At 41.7% G+C, this 18,075-nt stretch overlaps 1 protein-coding gene across 1 annotated transcript in view; it reads right to left on the bottom strand.

Moving 5' to 3' along the window:
• Positions 1 to 18,075, bottom strand: part of Arpc4 (Actin-related protein 2/3 complex, subunit 4) — a 47,386-nt gene that overhangs the window by 11,394 nt on the left and 17,917 nt on the right. The window contains exon 3 of the mRNA XM_071657431.1: positions 15,934 to 15,988. Coding sequence (XP_071513532.1) covers positions 15,934 to 15,988 — 55 coding nt within the window. The remainder of the gene's footprint in view (positions 1 to 15,933; positions 15,989 to 18,075) is intronic.

Genomic DNA, 18,075 nt, shown 5'->3' with positions numbered 1-18,075 from the left:
TTACCCCAGACGCTTCACATGCCCTGGTTCAATCCACTGACAGCAAGTCGACCCTGGTATACCACATCGTTCCAATTCACTCTTACCCTTGCACGCTTTTCACCCTCCTGCATGTTCAGGCCCCGATAACTCTAAATCTTTTTCACTCCATCTTTCCACCTCCAATTTGGTCTCCCACTTCTCCTCGTTCCCTCCACCTCTGACACATATATCCTCTTTGTCAATCTTTCCTCGCTCTGTTTTCCTGTCACTACATCATTGGCACAAGGGGTGGCTATGCTGTTTCCTGTGGGGTGGGGTGGCACTGGAAATGGATGAAGGCTAGTAAGTATGAATATATACATGTGTATATATGTATATATCTGTGTATAATTATGTAAGTAAGTAACGAGTAAGTAACGTAAGGGTAAGAGAGATGTGTGGAAATAAAAAGAGCGTGGTTGAGAGAGCAGAAGAGGGTGTTTTGAAATGGTTTGGGCACATGGAGAGAATGAGTGAGGAAAGATTGACCAAGAGGATATATGTGTCGGAGGTGGAGGGAACGAGGAGAAGAGGGAGACCAAATTGGAGGTGGAAAGATGGAGTGAAAAAGATTTTGTGTGATCGGGGCCTGAACATGCAGGAGGGTGAAAGGAGGGCAAGGAATAGAGTGAATTGGAGCGATGTGGTATACAGGGGTTGACGTGCTGTCAGTGGATTGAATCAAGGCATGTGAAGCGTCTGGGGTAAACCATGGAAAGCTGTGTAGGTATGTATATTTGCGTGTGTGGACGTGTGTATGTACATGTGTATGGGGGGGGGTTGGGCCATTTCTTTCGTCTGTTTCCTTGCGCTACCTCGCAAACGCGGGAGACAGCGACAAAGTATAAAAAAAAAAAAAAAAAAAAAAATAATTATGTATATGTTTGTACGGTTTGTGTCCAAATCTTTGGCCAAAAACTTTACAATTCACAGGAATAACATCTCCAGACAGGCCAAAATGCCAATAGTACCTGTAGCCTAGACTTAGTCAACCAATTACATCTTGTACTCTGCTGATTAGGGTTGAAGTAATTGTAATTCAACTGAAATGTAATTCATTTGAGAAATATTATAACTGTAATTGAAAATAAAATTGAAGTAATCAATTATAGGAGTAATTAAGTGTAACTAAGTAACTGTAATTTAACTGTAACTGTGAAAGGGGAGGAAAGTGGTACCAGTAACCTTGTAACAGCAAAGCAGTGCATTTAAAGTACCTCTGGTAGTGGTAGCGGTTTTGGTCCAAAATAGTAATGACAGTAGCAGTGTAATTTATAAAAAGTACACCTGGTAACACTAGCAGTACTCACAAGTGGTACTTTTTTATTACTAACCGTATGAGTCCACCTTACTGATCCCCTGACCCCACTGAAACAAAAATACTAGTCCAATAATAAAAATAAAACATTGTACAAACTCAAGATCCCTGAAGAGGTGAATAATTGCAATTGATCTTCTGTCAAAGAGAGAGCAGAGGAGTAAAAAAATCATGCCAGTGGAGATTTCTGCCTTAAAGGAGCTTGTGATTGTGACCATATGACCATATCTACTATTGGACAAGTGATTCATTGACTTAAACACTCATTGGTGAATCTAATGAATAACCATAATACCTAATTACAGTACTGTGAACAACGGGCTAAAGTCCAACTGGACTCTGTGAAGAAAAGGTTGGATCCATACATGGAAATGAGAGATGTTCAAGTAGCATCTGTTTAGGATACTAGGTTCAAACTGGACTGGCTTCCATTACAAGAGCAGAAGGACCAAGTGCTGTTATATGTTAAGGAAGTACTTGAAGAATTGAGGGTAGTTCAGGAGAGGGCAACATCAACAATGGATAAAGAAAGTAACAAGGATGATCTAGCAGAAGGATTACCTGAATCAAAAAGACCCTGACTTTTCTCCTTCATACCAAAATGTTAAACAAAATTCCAAAATCAACAGGGATCAGAGGAAGGAACTCTGTCATTTTCAAGTGATCCAATTCTATGTTGGAAAGAAGTGTCCCAAACTTTGCACCCACTGAAGAACCCTGCAAGAGAGGTGATTGAGTGCATTGCTACACTGCTCCATCAGAGCAAGTTTTCAGTATTGCCGGAAATTTTTTCACGGCTAACAGAGCTTAACTTGGTGTCATTTCTTTCTGTTCAAAGTTACTGATACAGTGCAATACTGAACTGTTTGAAAAGCTACCAGCTTTTTACTTACCATTTGTAACTTCCAAAATGAAATCTTCATTTTTGCTTTCAAAATATTTTGTGACACTTGTTTGTCAATAAAAGATAACCTTACAATGTAAAATTAGCGTTTTTCTTTAACCAAATCTTTTTCCAAGTTTTGGAAATTGTAATCATGATTGTAATTAAAACTAATTTTGTTTTGTGGTAATTGTAACTAATGTAATTGCTACTCCCAAATGTATTTGAAATTATAATTGTAATTTGAAAAAAGGGGAAAGTATTTGTAACTGCAATTGTAATTCAATTCTTAATATATAATTGCTCTAACCCTGTTGCTGATTTTATTACTTTCTCCATATACATGTTTACTCCAAACATTTCACTGTGATGGTAAATGTTTCTACTTTTGCTTGTCTGAAATAGCATGTTTCAAAGAAGTCTGTTAGTTCCTATTTAATTACAGTTTTGAGGCTTCTGATTGACAACATAATGCTGTGTTCAACGTAATCTTTCGCAAGTACAAGTTTGGCCAAAGCAACAGCTTTGTCATGCTCATGGAGGCCTATATGAGAGGGAATCCATAACAATTTCATCTGAATACCTTGGGCAACGATTATTATTCATACATGATTGCTATTTCCTGCATTAGCAAGATAGTGCTAGGAAACAGAAGAAGAAAGACCAATCTACTGATATACATGCATACATACATACATACATACATACATACATGCACATACAAGCACATATACACATACATTATCATCATTATACAAAATCACTGTTTCCTGCATCAGCGAGGTAGCACCAGGAAACAGACAAAGAACAACCCATCCACTCATATCCACACTTATTCATTTATCTATTATACTTAATCACCATTTCCCGCATCAGCAAGTTAGCGCCAGGAAACAGGTGAAGAATGGCCCATCTACTCATATACATATATATACACATAAATGCCCATTTTTTTTTTTTTTTTTTTTTTTTTTATACTTTGTCGCTGTCTCCCGCGTTTGCGAGGTAGCACAAGGAAACAGACGAAAGAAATGGCCCAACCCCCCCCCATACACATGTATATACATACGTCCACACACGCAAATATACATACCTACACAGCTTTCCATGGTTTACCCCAGACGCTTCACATGCCCTGATTCAATCCACTGACAGCACGTCAGCCCCGGTATACCACATCGCTCCAATTCACTCTGTTCCTTGCCCTCCTTTCACCCTCCTGCATGTTCAGGCCCCGATCACACAAAATCTTTTTCACTCCATCTTTCCACCTCCAATTTGGTCTCCCTCTTCTCCTTGTTCCCTCCACCTCCGACACATATATCCTCTTGGTCAATCTTTCCTCACTCATCCTCTCCATGTGCCCAAACCACTGCAAAACACCCTCTTCTGCTCTCTCAACCACGCTCTTTTTATTTCCACACATCTCTCTTACCCTCACGTTACTCACTCGATCAAACCACCTCACACCACACATTGTCCTCAAACATCTCATTTCCAGCACATCCATCCTCCTGCGCACAACTCTATCCACAGCCCACGCCTCGCAACCATACAACATTGTTGGAACCACTATTCCTTCAAACATACCCATTTTTGCTTTCCGAGACAATGTTCTCGACTTCCACACATTCTTCAAGGCCCCCAGAATTTTCGCCCCCTCCCCCACCCTATGATCCACTTCCGCTTCCATGGTTCCATCCGCTGCCAGATCCACTCCCAGATATCTAAAACACTTCACTTCCTCCAGTTTTTCTCCATTCAAACTCACCTCCCAATTGACTTGACCCTCAACCCTACTGTACCTAATAACCTTGCTCTTATTCACATTTACTCTTAACTTTCTTCTTCCACACACTTTACCAAACTCAGTCACCAGCTTCTGCAGTTTCTCACATGAATCAGCCACCAGCGCTCTGTCATCAGCGAACAACAACTGACTCACTTCCCAAGCTCTCTCATCCCCAACAGACTTCATACTTGCCCCTCTTTCCAAAACTCTTGCATTTACCTCCCTAACAACCCCATCCATAAACAAATTAAACAACCATGGAGACATCACACACCCCTGCTGCAAACCTACATTCACTGAGAACCAATCACTTTCCTCTCTTCCTACACACATGCCTTACATCCTCGATAAAAACTTTTCACTGCTTCTAACAACTTTCCTCCCACACCATATATTCTTAATACCTTCCACAGAGCATCTCTATCAACTCTATCATATGCCTTCTCCAGATCCATAAATGCTACATACAAATCCATTTGCTTTTCTAAGTATTTCTCACATACATTCTTCAAAGCAAACACCTGATCCACACATCCTCTACCACTTCTGAAACCACACTGCTCTTCCCCAATCTGATGCTCTGTACATGCCTTCACCCTCTCAATCAATACCCTCCCATATAATTTACCAGGAATACTCAACAAACTTATACCTCTGTAATTTGAGCACTCACTCTTATCCCCTTTGCCTTTGTACAATGGCACTATGCCCATACATACACATATACATAGATTTTTTTTTTTTTCATACTATTCGCCATTTCCCGCATTAGCGAGGTAGCGTTAAGAACAAAGGACTGGGCCTTTGAGGGAATATCCTCACCTGGCCCCCTTCTCTGTTCCTTCTTTTGGAGAAAAAAAAAAAAAAAACATAGATATATGAATAGATATATAACATAGGCAAAGGGGATAAGAGTGAGTGCTCAAATTACAGAGGTATAAGTTTGTTGAGTATTCCTGGTAAATTATATGGGAGGGTATTGATTGAGAGGGTGAAGGCATGTACAGAGCATCAGATTGGGGAAGAGCAGTGTGGTTTCAGAAGTGGTAGAGGATGTGTGAACCAGATGTTTGCTTTGAAAAATGTATGTGAGAAATACTTAGAAAAGCAAATGGATTTGTATGTAGCATTTATGGATCTGGAGAAGGCATATGATAGAGTTGATAGAGATGCTCTGTGGAAGGTATTAAGAATATATGGTGTGGGAGGAAAGTTGTTAGAAGCAGTGAAAAGTTTTTATCGAGGATGTAAGGCATGTGTATGTGTAGGAAGAGAGGAAAGTAATTGGTTCTCAGTGAATGTAGGTTTGCGGCAGGAGTGTGTGATGTCTCCATGGTTGTTTAATTTGTTTATGGATGGGGTTGATAGGGAGGTGAATGCAAGAGTTTTGGAAAGAGGGGCAAGTATGAAGTCTGTTGTGGATGAGAGAGCTTGGGAAGTGAGTCAGTTGTTGTTCGCTGATGATACAGCGCTGGTGGCTGATTCATGTGAGAAACTGCAGAAGCTGGTGACTGAGTTTGGTAAAGTGTGTGAAAGAAGAAAGTTAAGAGTAAATGTGAATAAGAGCAAGGTTATTAGGTACAGTAGGGTTTAGGGTCAAGTCAATTGGGAGGTAAGTTTGAATGGAGAAAAACTGGAGGAAGTAAAGTGTTTTAGATATCTGGGAGTGGATCTGGCAGCGGATGGAACCATGGAAGCGGAAGTGAATCATAGGGTGGGGGAGGGGGCGAAAATCCTGGGAGCCTTGAAGAATGTTTGGAAGTCGAGAACATTATCTCGGAAAGCAAAAATGGGTATGTTTGAAGGAATAGTGGTTCCAACAATGTTGTATGGTTGCGAGGCGTGGGCTATGGATAGAGTTGTGCGCAGGAGGGTGGATGTGATGGAAATGAGATGTTTGAGGACAATGTGTGGTGTGAGGTGGTTTGATCGAGTAAGTAATGTAAGGGTAAGAGAGATGTGTGGAAATAAAAAGAGCGTGGTTGAGAGAGCAGAAGAGGGTGTTTTGAAATGGTTTGGGCACATGGAGAGAACGAGTGAGGAGAGATTGACCAAGAGGATATGTGTGTCGGAGGTGGAGGGAACGAGGAGAAGTGGGAGACCAAATTGGAGGTGGAAAGATGGAGAGAAAAAGATTTTGAGTGATCGGGGTCTGAACATGCAGGAGGGTGAAAGGCGGGCAAGGAATAGAGTGAATTGGATCGATGTGGTATACCGGGGTTGACGTGCTGTCAGTGGATTGAATCAGGGCATGTGAAGCGTCTGGGGTAAACCATGGAAAGTTGTGTGGGGCCTGGATGTGGAAAGGGAGCTGTGGTTTCGGGCATTATTGCATGACAGCTAGAGACTGAGTGTGAACGAATGGGGCCTTTGCTGTCTTTTCCTAGCGCTACCTCGCACACATGAGGGGGGAGGGGGATGGTATTCCATGTGTGGTGAGGTGGCGATGGGAATGAATAAAGGCAGACAGTGTGAATTGTGTGCATGGGTATATATGTATGTGTCTGTGTGTCTATATATATGTGTACATTGAGATGTATAGGTATGTATATTTGTGTGTGTGGACGTGTATGTATATACATGTGTATGGGGGTGGGTTGGGCCATTTCTTTTGTCTGTTTCCTTGTGCTACCTCGCAAACGCGGGAGACAGCGACAAAGCAAAAAAAAAAATAAATAACATATATAGATAAATAACATAGATATATAAATAATATTCATATATTTATTATACTTTGTCACTGTCTCTCGCGTCAGCGAGGTAGCACAAGGAAAAAGACGAAAAAATGGTCCAACCCACCCACATACACGTATATATACATACACGTCCACACACGCACATATACATATCTATACATCTCAACATATACATATATATACACACACACAGACTTATACATATATACACATGTACATAATTCATAGTCTGCCCTCATTCATTCCTGTCACCACCCTGCCACACGTGAAATGACAACCCCCTCCCCCCACATGAGTGCAAGGTAGCGCTAGGTAAAGACAACAAAGGTCACATTCATTCAACTTCAGTCTCTAGCTGTCATGTATAATGCACCGAAACCAAAACTCCCTTTCCACATCCAGGCTCCACAAAACTTTCCATGGTTTACCCCAGACGCTTCACACACCCTGGTTCAATCCATTGACAGCACATCGACCCCGGTATACCACATCGTTCCAATTCACTCTATTCCTTGCACACCTTTCACCCTCCTGCATGTTCAGGCCCCGATCACTCAAAATCTTTTTCACTCCATCTTTCCACCTCCACTTTGGTCTCCCACTTCTCCTCGTTCCCTCCACCTCTGACACATATATCCTCTTTGTCAATCTTTCCTCACTCATTCTCTCCATGTGACCAAACCATTTCAAAACACCCTCTTCTGCTCTCTCAACCACACTCTTTTTATTACCACACATCTCTCTTACCCTTTCATTACTTACTCAATCAAACCACCTCACACCACATACTGTCCTCAAACATCTCATTTCCAGCACATCCACCCTCCTCTGCGTAGCTCTATCTATAGCCCATGCCTTGCAACCATATAACATTGTTGGAACTACTATTCCTTCAAAAATATCCATTTTTGCTTTCCAAGATAAAGTTATCGACTTCCACACATTTTTCATCGCTCCCAGAACTTTCGCCCCCTCCCCCACCCTATGATTCACTTCCGCTTCCATGGTTCCATCCGCTGCCAAATCCACTCCCAGATATCTAAAACACTTCACTTCCTCCAGCTTTTCTCCATTCAAACTTAACTCCCAACTGACTTGTCCCTCAACCCTACTGTACCTAATAACCTTGCTCTTATTCACATTTACTCTCAGCTTTCTTCTTTCACACACTTTACCAAACCCAGTCACCAGCTTCTGTATCAATATATACATACATATTTTTTCATACATATTCATCGTTTCCTGCGTCGTGAGGTAGCATTAAGAACAGAGGACTGAGTCTTAGAGAGAATATCCTTACTTGGCCACCTTCTCTGTTCCTTCATTTGGAAAATTAGAAATGGGAGGGGAGAATTTCCAGCCCCGCTCCCTCCCCTTTTAATCACCTTCTATGATATGCAGGGAATACATGGCCATGAACGATTCTTTCTCCCCTATCCCCAGGGATAACATACATACACATACACAGACATATACATATATACACATGTACATATTCATACTTGCTTGCCTTCATCCATTCCTGGTGCTACTCCGCCCCAAAGGAAACAGCATTGCTACCCCCTGCTTCAGTGAGGTAGCGCCAGGAAAACAGAGAAAAAGGCCACATTCATTCACACTCAGTCTCTAGCTGTTCTGTGTAATACACCGAAACTACAACTCCCTATCCACATCCAGGCCCCACAGACCTTCCTATGGTTTACCTCAGACGTTTAACATCCTCTGGTTCAGTCCACTGACAATATGTCAACCCCGCTATACCACATTGATCCAATTCACTCTATTCCTTGCAAGCCTCTCACCCTCCTGTATGTTCAGGCCCGAATGCTCAAAATCTTTTTCACTCTACCTCTGACACATATATCCTCTTTTCAATCTTTCCTCACTCATTCTCTCCAAATGTCCAAACCATTTCAACACACCCTCATCTGCTCTCTTAACCACACTCTTTCTATTTCCACACCTCTCTCTCATCCTTTCATTACTTTCTTGATCAAACCACCTCATACCACATATTGTCCTTAAACATTTCATTTCCAACAAATCCACCATCCTCCACACAACCCTATCTATAGCCCATGCTTCACAACCATATAACAGAGATGGAAATACTATTCCTGCAAACATACCCATCTTTGCTCTCCGAGATAACGTTTTCTCCTTCCTCACATTCTTCATCGCTCCTAGAACCTATGCCCCCTCCCTTACCCTGTGACTCACTTCCGCTTCCACGGTTCCATTCACTGTTAAATCCACTCCCAGATATCTAAAACACTTCACTTCTTCCAATTTTCTCCATTAAAACTTACATCCCAATTAACCTGTCCCTTATCCCTACTGAACCTAATAACCTTGCTCTTATTCACATTTACTCTCAACTTTGTCCTTTCACACACTTTTCCAAGCTCAGTCATCAACTTCTGCAGTTTCTCAATCGAATCAGCCACTAGAGATGTAACATCGGCAAACAACAACTGACTTACCTCCCAGGCCCTCTCATCCCCATCAGACTGCATACTCACCCTTCTCTCCAAAACTCTTGCACTTAACTCCCTAACCACCCTATTCTTAAACAAATTAAACAACCATGGGAACATTACACACCCCTGCCACAGACCGACATTCACTGGGAACCAATCACTCTCCTTTCTTCCTGCCTGTACACATGCCTCACATCCTTGATAGAAACATTTCACTGCTTCTAGCAACTTATCTCCATCATCATATGCTCTTAAGAACTTCCACAAAGCATCTCTATCAACGATATCATATGCCTTCACAAGATCCATAAATGCTACATACATATCCATCTAAGTATTTCTTTTACACATTCTTCAAAGGAAACACCTGATGCAAACATCCTCCACCAACTTTAAAACCACACTGCTTCACCCCAATCTGATGCTCTGTACATGCCTTCACCCTCTCAATCAATACCCTTCCATATAATTTTCTAGGTATACTCAATAAACTTATGCCTCTCTAATTTGAACACTCACCTTTATCCCCTCTGCCTTTGTACAATGGCAGTATACATGCATTCCACCAATCCTCCAGCACTTCTCTGTGATCCATACATATAATGAATATCCTTATCAACCAATCAATAACACAGTCACTCCCTTTCTAAATAGATTCAAATGCAATACCATCCACTCCCGCTGCCTTGCCAGATTTCATCTTCCACAAGGCTTTCACCACCTCTTCTCTCTTCATCAAAGCACTCTCCCTAACACTTACTTTGCACACCATCCTGACCAAAACACCCAACAACTGCCACTCTATCATCAACCACATAGAACAATCCTTCAAAATACTCACTCTATCTCCTCCTCACTCCATCACTATCTGATATCACTTGCTCCTTTCACCAATGTTCCCATTTGTTCTCATGTCTTTCACACATTATTTACCTCCTTCCAAAACATCATTTCATTCTCCCTAAAGTTTATTGATAGTCTCTCACCTCATCTCTCATTTGCCCTCTTTTTCAACCCTTGCACCTTCCTCTTGAACTTCCTGCTGCATTTTTTATACATCTCCTAGTCATTTGCACTCCTTCCTTGTATAGTCCAAACACCTCTCTTTTCTCTATCATTAACAACTTTACTTCTTCATCCCACCACTCACTACCCTTTCTAATCTGCCCAACTCCCTCCTTTCTCATGCCACATGTATCTCTTGCACATGTCATCACTGCTTCCCTACAAACATCCCATTCCTCACCCACTCACCTCACTTCATTTGCTCTCACTTTTTGCCATTCTACTCTCCTAGTATTTTGTCATATGTCTCCTTTCCAAGCAAAAATGTTTGAATATCTGTCTCTGGCATCAGAGGCCAACATATTATATTCTGATCTCACAGTGTTAAGGGCAACTAGTGAGGACAAAAAATCAGAGATAATCAAACTGTCAGCGGCAGTGATTTCTTCCAGCTCCAGAGAGATAAGTATGGCGGACAATTCAGTTTGCTGGGTCGATGGCCAATTGTTTATTCCAACATTTTTCTCTATTACCATTTGGTTGGATCACAATGGCAACACTACCTGCCCTCCCAGTGGCAGAATTGCAATGACCATCACATCAGTATAGATGCACTGGGCTATGTTATTTCCAGTCTGAAGTTTCTGTATATGTTCAAGAGCACTGGTTTGACAAAGTGCTGAAGATGAAAATTATAAATAATTTGATTCTTAGGAGGATAAGTAGGTTTAGTGATGTCAATGGAAGTTATCTGCCAAGAAGGCAGGAAATGCTGCTGCATCCTAGTCTTACGCAAATGATGTACTCCAAACATTCTCATGTGGTTGGCTGTTATTTAAATCCAATCAGATTCACTTGTGCCATGGCACATATGGTTTAACAATTCTTTAGAGACAACACAGTCTGGATCACCATATAAAAGTTTCAGGCAGATTTCACGAATTCTGTCTTCAACACTAGGAATACCAATGTTGAGTACTTTAGCAGTCTTTGGGCAACCAAGAATGATTCTTATGGCTTCATTTTTCATTTTTTTCAAGTCTGCTGATAACTTTACCATTACTGTTGCACAGAATCAAAACTGGTGTGTGGTAATCTATCAAAGACCTAATATAGACTATGTACATCATAATACAGGCTAAGTACAACATAGCAAACGCAGAGTGCAATCATGCTGAGGATAGGACACTACATATACCACAGGCAGATTATAGCCAGGCTGAGAGTAAGACACTACCCACATTTAGTTTACAGTTGTGTGAAGGGTAGGACACTAAATATAATGCAGGTAGAATACAACGATGATTTTGATGAGGGTTGGACACCAGATATAACACAGGTAAAACATAATCATGCAGTGGGTAGGACACTAAACATAACACAGGTAGAATACAATCATGCAGAGGGAGGGATTAAAAAGAGAGATATACATAAGTATACATATGTAAGTATGGGAGATGACCAGAGAGCGTTATTGGATTACGTGTTGATAGGCGTACGAAAGAGAGACTTTCGGATGTTAATGTGCTGAGAGGGGCAACTGAAGGGATGTCTGATCATTATCTTGTGGAGGCAAAGGTGAAGATTTGTAGAGGTTTTCAGAAAAGAAGAGAGAATGTTCGGGTGAAGAGAGTGGTGAGAGTAAGTGAGCTTGGGAAGGAGACTTGTGTGAGGAAGTACCAGGGGAGAATGAGTACAGAATGGAAAAAGGTGAGAACAAAGGATGCAAGGGGAGTGGGGGAGGAATGGGATGTATTTAGGGAAGCAGTGATGGCTTGCACAAAAGATGCCTGTGGCATGAGAAGCATGGGAGGTGGGCAGATTAGAAAGGGTAGTGAGTGGTGGGATGAAGAAGTAAGATTATTAGTGAAAGAGAAGAAAGAGGCATTTGGACGATTTTTTCAGGGAAATAATGCAAATGACTGGGAGATGTATAAAAGAAAGAGGCAGGAGGTCAAAAGAAAGGTGCAAGAGGTGTAAAAGAGGGCAAATGAGAGTAGTGAGAATCATTAAATTTTAGGGAGAATAAAAAGATGTTTTGGAAGGAGGTAAATAAAGTGCGTAAGACAAGGAAACAAATGGGAACATCAGTGAAGGGGGCTGATGGGGAGGTGAAAACAAGTAGTGGTGATGTGAGGAGATGGAGTGAGTATTTTGAAGGTTTGTTGAATGTGTTTGATGACAGAGTGGCAGATATAGGGTGTTTTGGTCGAGGTGGTGTGCAAAGTGAAAGGGTTTGGGAGAATAAGTTGGTAAAGAGAGAGGAGGTAGTAAAAGCTTTGTGCAAGATGAAAGCCGGCAAGGCAGTGGGTTTGGATGGTATTGCAGTGGAATTTATTAAAAAAAGGGGGCGACTGTTTTGTTGACTGGTTGGTAAGGTTATTTAATGTATGTATGACTCATGGTGAGGTGCCTGAGGATTGGCGGGATGCTTGCATAGAGCCATTGTACAAAGGCAAAGGGGATAAAGGTGAGTGCTCAAATTACAGAGGTACAAGTTTGTTGAGTGTTCCTGGGAAATTATATGGGAGGGTATTGATTGAGATGGTCAAAGCAAGTACAGAGCATCAGATTGGGGAAGAGCAGTGTGGTTTCAGAAGTGGTAGAGGATGTGTGGATCAGGTGTTTGCTTTGAAGAATGTATGTGAGAAATACTTAGAAAAGCAAATGGATTTGTATGTAGCATTTATGGATCTGGAAAAGGCATATGATAGAGTTGATGGAGATGCTCTGTGGAAGGTATTAAGAATATATGGTATGGGAGGCAAGTCGTTAGAAGCAGTGAAAAGTTTTTATCAAGGATGTACGGCATGTGTACATGTAGGAAGAGAGGAAAGTGATTGGTTCTCAGTGAATGTTGGTTCGTGGCAGGGTGCGTGATGTCTCCATGGTTGTTTAATTTGTTTATGGCTGGGGTTGTTAGGGAGGTGAATGCAAGAGTTTTGGAAAGAGGGGCAAGTATGCAGTCTGTTGTGGATGAGAGAGCGTGGGAAGTGAGTCAGTTGTTGTTTGCTGATGATACAGCACTGGTGGCTGATTCAGGTGAGAAACTGCAGAAGCGGTGACTGAGTTTGGTAAAGCGTGTGAAAGAAGAAAGCTGAGAGTAAATGTGAATAAGTGCAAAGTTATTAGGTACAGAAGGGTTGAGGAACAAGTCAATTGGGAGGTAAGTTTTAATGGAGAAAAACTGGAGGAAGTGAAGTGTTTTAGATATCTGGGAGTGGATTTGGCAACGGGTGGAACCATGGAAGCGGAAGGGAATCATAGGGTAGGGGAGGGGGCGAAAGTTCTGGGAGCGTTGAAGAATGTGTGGAAGTCGAGAATGTTATCTTGGAAAGCAAAAATGTGTATGTTTGAAGGAATAGTAGTTCCAACAATGTTATATGGTTGCGAGGTGTGGGCTATAGATAGAGTTGTGCGGAGGAGGGTGGATGTGTTGGAAATGAGATGTTTGAGGACAATATGTGGTGTGAGGTGGTTTGATTGAGTAAGTAATGAAAGGGTAAGAGAGATGTGTGGTAATAAAAGGAGTGTGGTTGAGAGAGCAGAGGAGGGTGTTTTGAAATGGTTTGGTCACATGGAGAGAAAGAGTGAGGAAAGATTGACAAAGAGGATATATTTGCCAGAGGTGAAGGGAACGAGGAGAAGTGGGAGACCAAATTGGAGGTGGAAAGATGGAGAGAAAAAGATTTTGAGTGATCGGGGCCTGAACATGCAGGAGGATGAAAGGCGTGCAAGGAATAGAGTGAATTGGAACGATGTGGTATACCCGGGTCGACGTGCTGTCAATGGATTGAACCAGGGCACGTGAAGTATCTGGGGTAAACCATGGAAAGTTTTGTGGGGCCTGGATATGGAAAGGAAGCTGTGGTTTCTGTGCATTATTCATGACAGCTAAAGACTGAGTGTGAACGAATGTGGCTTTTGTTGTCTTTTCCTAGTGCTACCTCGCACACATGCGGGGGGAGGTGGTTGTTATTTCATGTAAGGCAGGGTGGCGATGGGAATGAATAAGGGCAGACAGTATGAATTATGTACATGTGTATATATGTATATGTCTGTGTGTATATATATATATATATGTATACGTTGAGATGTATAGGTATGTACATGTGTGTGTGTGGATGTGTATGTATATACATGTGTATGTGGGTGGGTTGGGCCATTCTTTTGTCTGTTTCCATGCGCTACCTTGCTAACGCGGGAGACAGAGACAAAGTATAATAAAAAAAAAATAGAATATAATTATTATTCTTGGGGATAGGAGAGAAAGAATACTTCCCAGGTATTCCGTGTGTGCTGTAGACGGCGACTAAAAGGGAAGGGAGCTGGGGGCTGGAAATCCTCCCCCTTTCATTTTTAGTTTTCCTAAAGAAGGAACAGAGGAGGGGGCTAAGTGAGGATATTCCCTAAAAGGCTCAGTCCTCTGTTCTTAACTCTACCTCGCTAACGAGGGAAATGGTGAATAGTATGAAAGAAAAAAAAATAAGACAGTAAACATAACGCAGAGAATTTAATAGCGGGACACTACACATAACACAAGAAGAATGCAATAGTACAGAAGTAGAACACTGAACACTACACAAGCAAAATATTTAGAGAAAAATGAAAATAATGATCATGACACCTTTAATTTGCTATAACAATAAAGGTGTACATAAATGGTAAGTGTTTTAGATATCTGGGAGTGGATCTGGCAGCGGATGGAACCATGGAAGCGGAAGTGAATCATAGGGTGGGGGAGGGGGCGAAAATCCTGGGAGCCTTGAAGAATGTGTGGAAGTCGAGAACATTATCTCGGAAAGCAAAAATGGCTATGTTTCAAGGAATAGTGGTTCCAACAATGTTGTATGGTTGCGAGGCATGGGCTATGGATAGAGTTGTGCGCAGGAGGATGGATGTGCTGGAAATGAGATGTTTGAGGACAATGTGTGGTGTGAGGTGGTTTGATTGAGTAAGTAACGTAAGGGTAAGAGAGATGTGTGGAAATAAAAAGAGCGTGGTTGAGAGAGCAGAAGAGGGTGTTTTGAAATGGTTTGGGCACATTGAGAGAATGAGTGAGGAAAGATTGACCAAGAGGATATATGTGTCGGAGGTGGAGGGAATGTGGAGAAGTGGGAGACCAAATTGGATGTGGAAAGATGGAGTGAAAAAGATTTTGAGTGATCGGGGCCTGAACATGCAGGAGGGTGAAAGGCGGGCAAAGAATAGAGTGAAATGGATCGATGTGGTATACCGGGGTCGACGTGCTGTCAATGGATTGAATCGGCATGTGAAGCGTCTGGGGTAAACCATGGAAAGTTCTGAGGGGCCTGGTTGTAGAAAGGGAGCTGTGGTTTCGGGCATTATTACATGACAGCTAGAGACTGAGTGTGAACGAATGGGGCCTTTGTTGTCTTTTCCTAGCGCTACCTCGCACACATGAGGGAGGAGGGGGATGTTATTCCATGTGTGGCAAGGTGGCGATGGGAATGAATAAAGGCAGACAGTGTGAATTGTGTGCATGTGTATATATGTATGTGTCTGTGTGTGTATATATATGTGTACATTGAGATGTATGGGTATGTATATTTGCGTGTGTGGACGTGTATGTATATACATGTGTATGGGGGTGGGTTGGGCCCTTTCTTTCGTCTGTTTCCTTGCGCTACCTCGCAAACACGGGAGACAGCGACAAAGCAAAATAAATAAACATATAGATGGTAATAATGTCAAGAAAAATATACTTTTTAACCTACCTCTACTGGTTTTCTCCGTAGAATAATGAAATTTTCAGCCCTCATCATCATAAACCTGAAGAGTAAAGGATACTACATTACAGTAATTCATCATATAAGGTAAAGTAAGAAAGCTCACTGGGAAGAATGCATATGGTGTGTATGGAATATGCAAATACTCTTTTTTTTTATGTTAGAACTTCTAAAATGCAATCAGTGCATGAGTTAGAGGTTACAGTATGAAAGAGAGGTTCGCTGTTAATGTGGGAGTGCATGTGTGTTGTCAAAATAGCTGTACATCTTTATGGATGGTACACTACATGAGATGAAAGGAAGGATGGGAGCCAGTAGTGACCTTCTAATACATAATGAACATAATGAAAAAGAATGGAAGTTATCAAAGCTATATGCAGATGGTACTGTGTAGTTAGGAAAGTCTGAATCAAAAAGAATAATGCTGGGTTGCTTTGAAAAACATGGAGGAGGAGGATTGCTGAAAATGAATCAGAATAACAGGAAAATCTCATTTTTTGAAAGATGGTATGTTAGATGTTAAAGTGTACTACCAGTATAAATGGTACAGGACTAGATGTGAAGGAGTTTAGGTATCTTGGGGTACATGAGAGGAAAAGATGACACGAGACCTGCTGGTCAATGGTGAGGTTGTCAGTTTTTATAATCTTATATTGTGGAAGGTACAAGACTGTAAAGCAGAAGTCACTTTCCCACCCACCTCTCCCTCCAGCTCAACTAATGGCAAAAAAAAAAAAAAAAAAATCAGAATAAATACCATGTAGCTAGGAGAGTGTAAACTGCCATGGAAATTTTACTGAAATGTGTGAATGGAAAAGTTCCCAAATTTAAACAGAATGGCCTTCATTCAGGCTGAGCTCAAACAGAAAAAGAAGTTATATATCATGAGAGTAATAACAAAAAAAGATCTAAAAGCAAGATCATTTACTGATAACAGATATCAATGAAGTAACTGTCCAGCCTTGATCTCAATTGATTGAGTTTCTGCATTTACTACAACTGGTGTTATTTTAATCCATGCTGAAAAAAATTTGCCAAGTTGCTAATGCATCTCCTTCCTTTTTCATTTCACAATGTTATTTCTGAACACATGCTCCCTCTAAAATGAAGAAATTTACAAATGTTTTTTTTTTTTTTTTTTTTTTTTTTTATACTTTGTCGCTGTCTCCCGCGTTTGCGAGGTAGCGCAAGGAAACAGACGAAAGAAATGGCCCAACCCCCCCCCATACACATGTACATACACACGTACACACACGCAAATATACATACCTACACAGCTTTCCATGGTTTACCCCAGACGCTTCACATGCCTTGATTCACTCCACTGACAGCACGTCAACCCCTGTATACCACATCGCTCCAATTCACTCTATTCCTTGCCCTCCTTTCACCCTCCTGCATGTTCAGGCCCCGATCACACAAAATCTTTTTCACTCCATCTTTCCACCTCCAATTTGGTCTCCCTCTTCTCCTCGTTCCCTCCACCTCCGACACATATATCCTCTTGGTCAATCTTTCCTCACTCATTCTCTCCATGTGCCCAAACCATTTCAAAACACCCTCTTCTGCTCTCTCAACCACGCTCTTTTTATTTCCACACATCTCTCTTACCCTTACGTTACTTACTCGATCAAACCACCTCACACCACACATTGTCCTCAAACATCTCATTTCCAGCACATCCATCCTCCTGCGCACAACTCTATCCATAGCCCACGCCTCGCAACCATACAACATTGTTGGAACCACTATTCCTTCAAACATACCCATTTTTGCTTTCCGAGATAATGTTCTCGACTTCCACACATTTTTCAAGGCTCCCAAAATTTTCGCCCCCTCCCCCACCCTATGATCCACTTCCGCTTCCATGGTTCCATCCGCTGACAGATCCACTCCCAGATATCTAAAACACTTCACTTCCTCCAGTTTTTCTCCATTCAAACTCACCTCCCAATTGACTTGACCCTCAACCCTACTGTACCTAATAACCTTGCTCTTATTCACATTCACTCTTAACTTTCTTCTTCCACACACTTTCCCAAACTCAGTCACCAGCTTCTGCAGTTTCTCACATGAATCAGCCACCAGCGCTGTATCATCAGCGAACAACAACTGACTCACTTCCCAAGC

Source organism: Panulirus ornatus, chromosome 4 (genome assembly GCF_036320965.1).
Source record: "Panulirus ornatus isolate Po-2019 chromosome 4, ASM3632096v1, whole genome shotgun sequence".
NCBI classification, from domain to species: domain Eukaryota; kingdom Metazoa; phylum Arthropoda; class Malacostraca; order Decapoda; family Palinuridae; genus Panulirus; species Panulirus ornatus.
The sequence above is the reverse complement of the archived record's forward strand: the minus strand, read 5'-3'. Positions and strand labels throughout refer to the sequence as shown.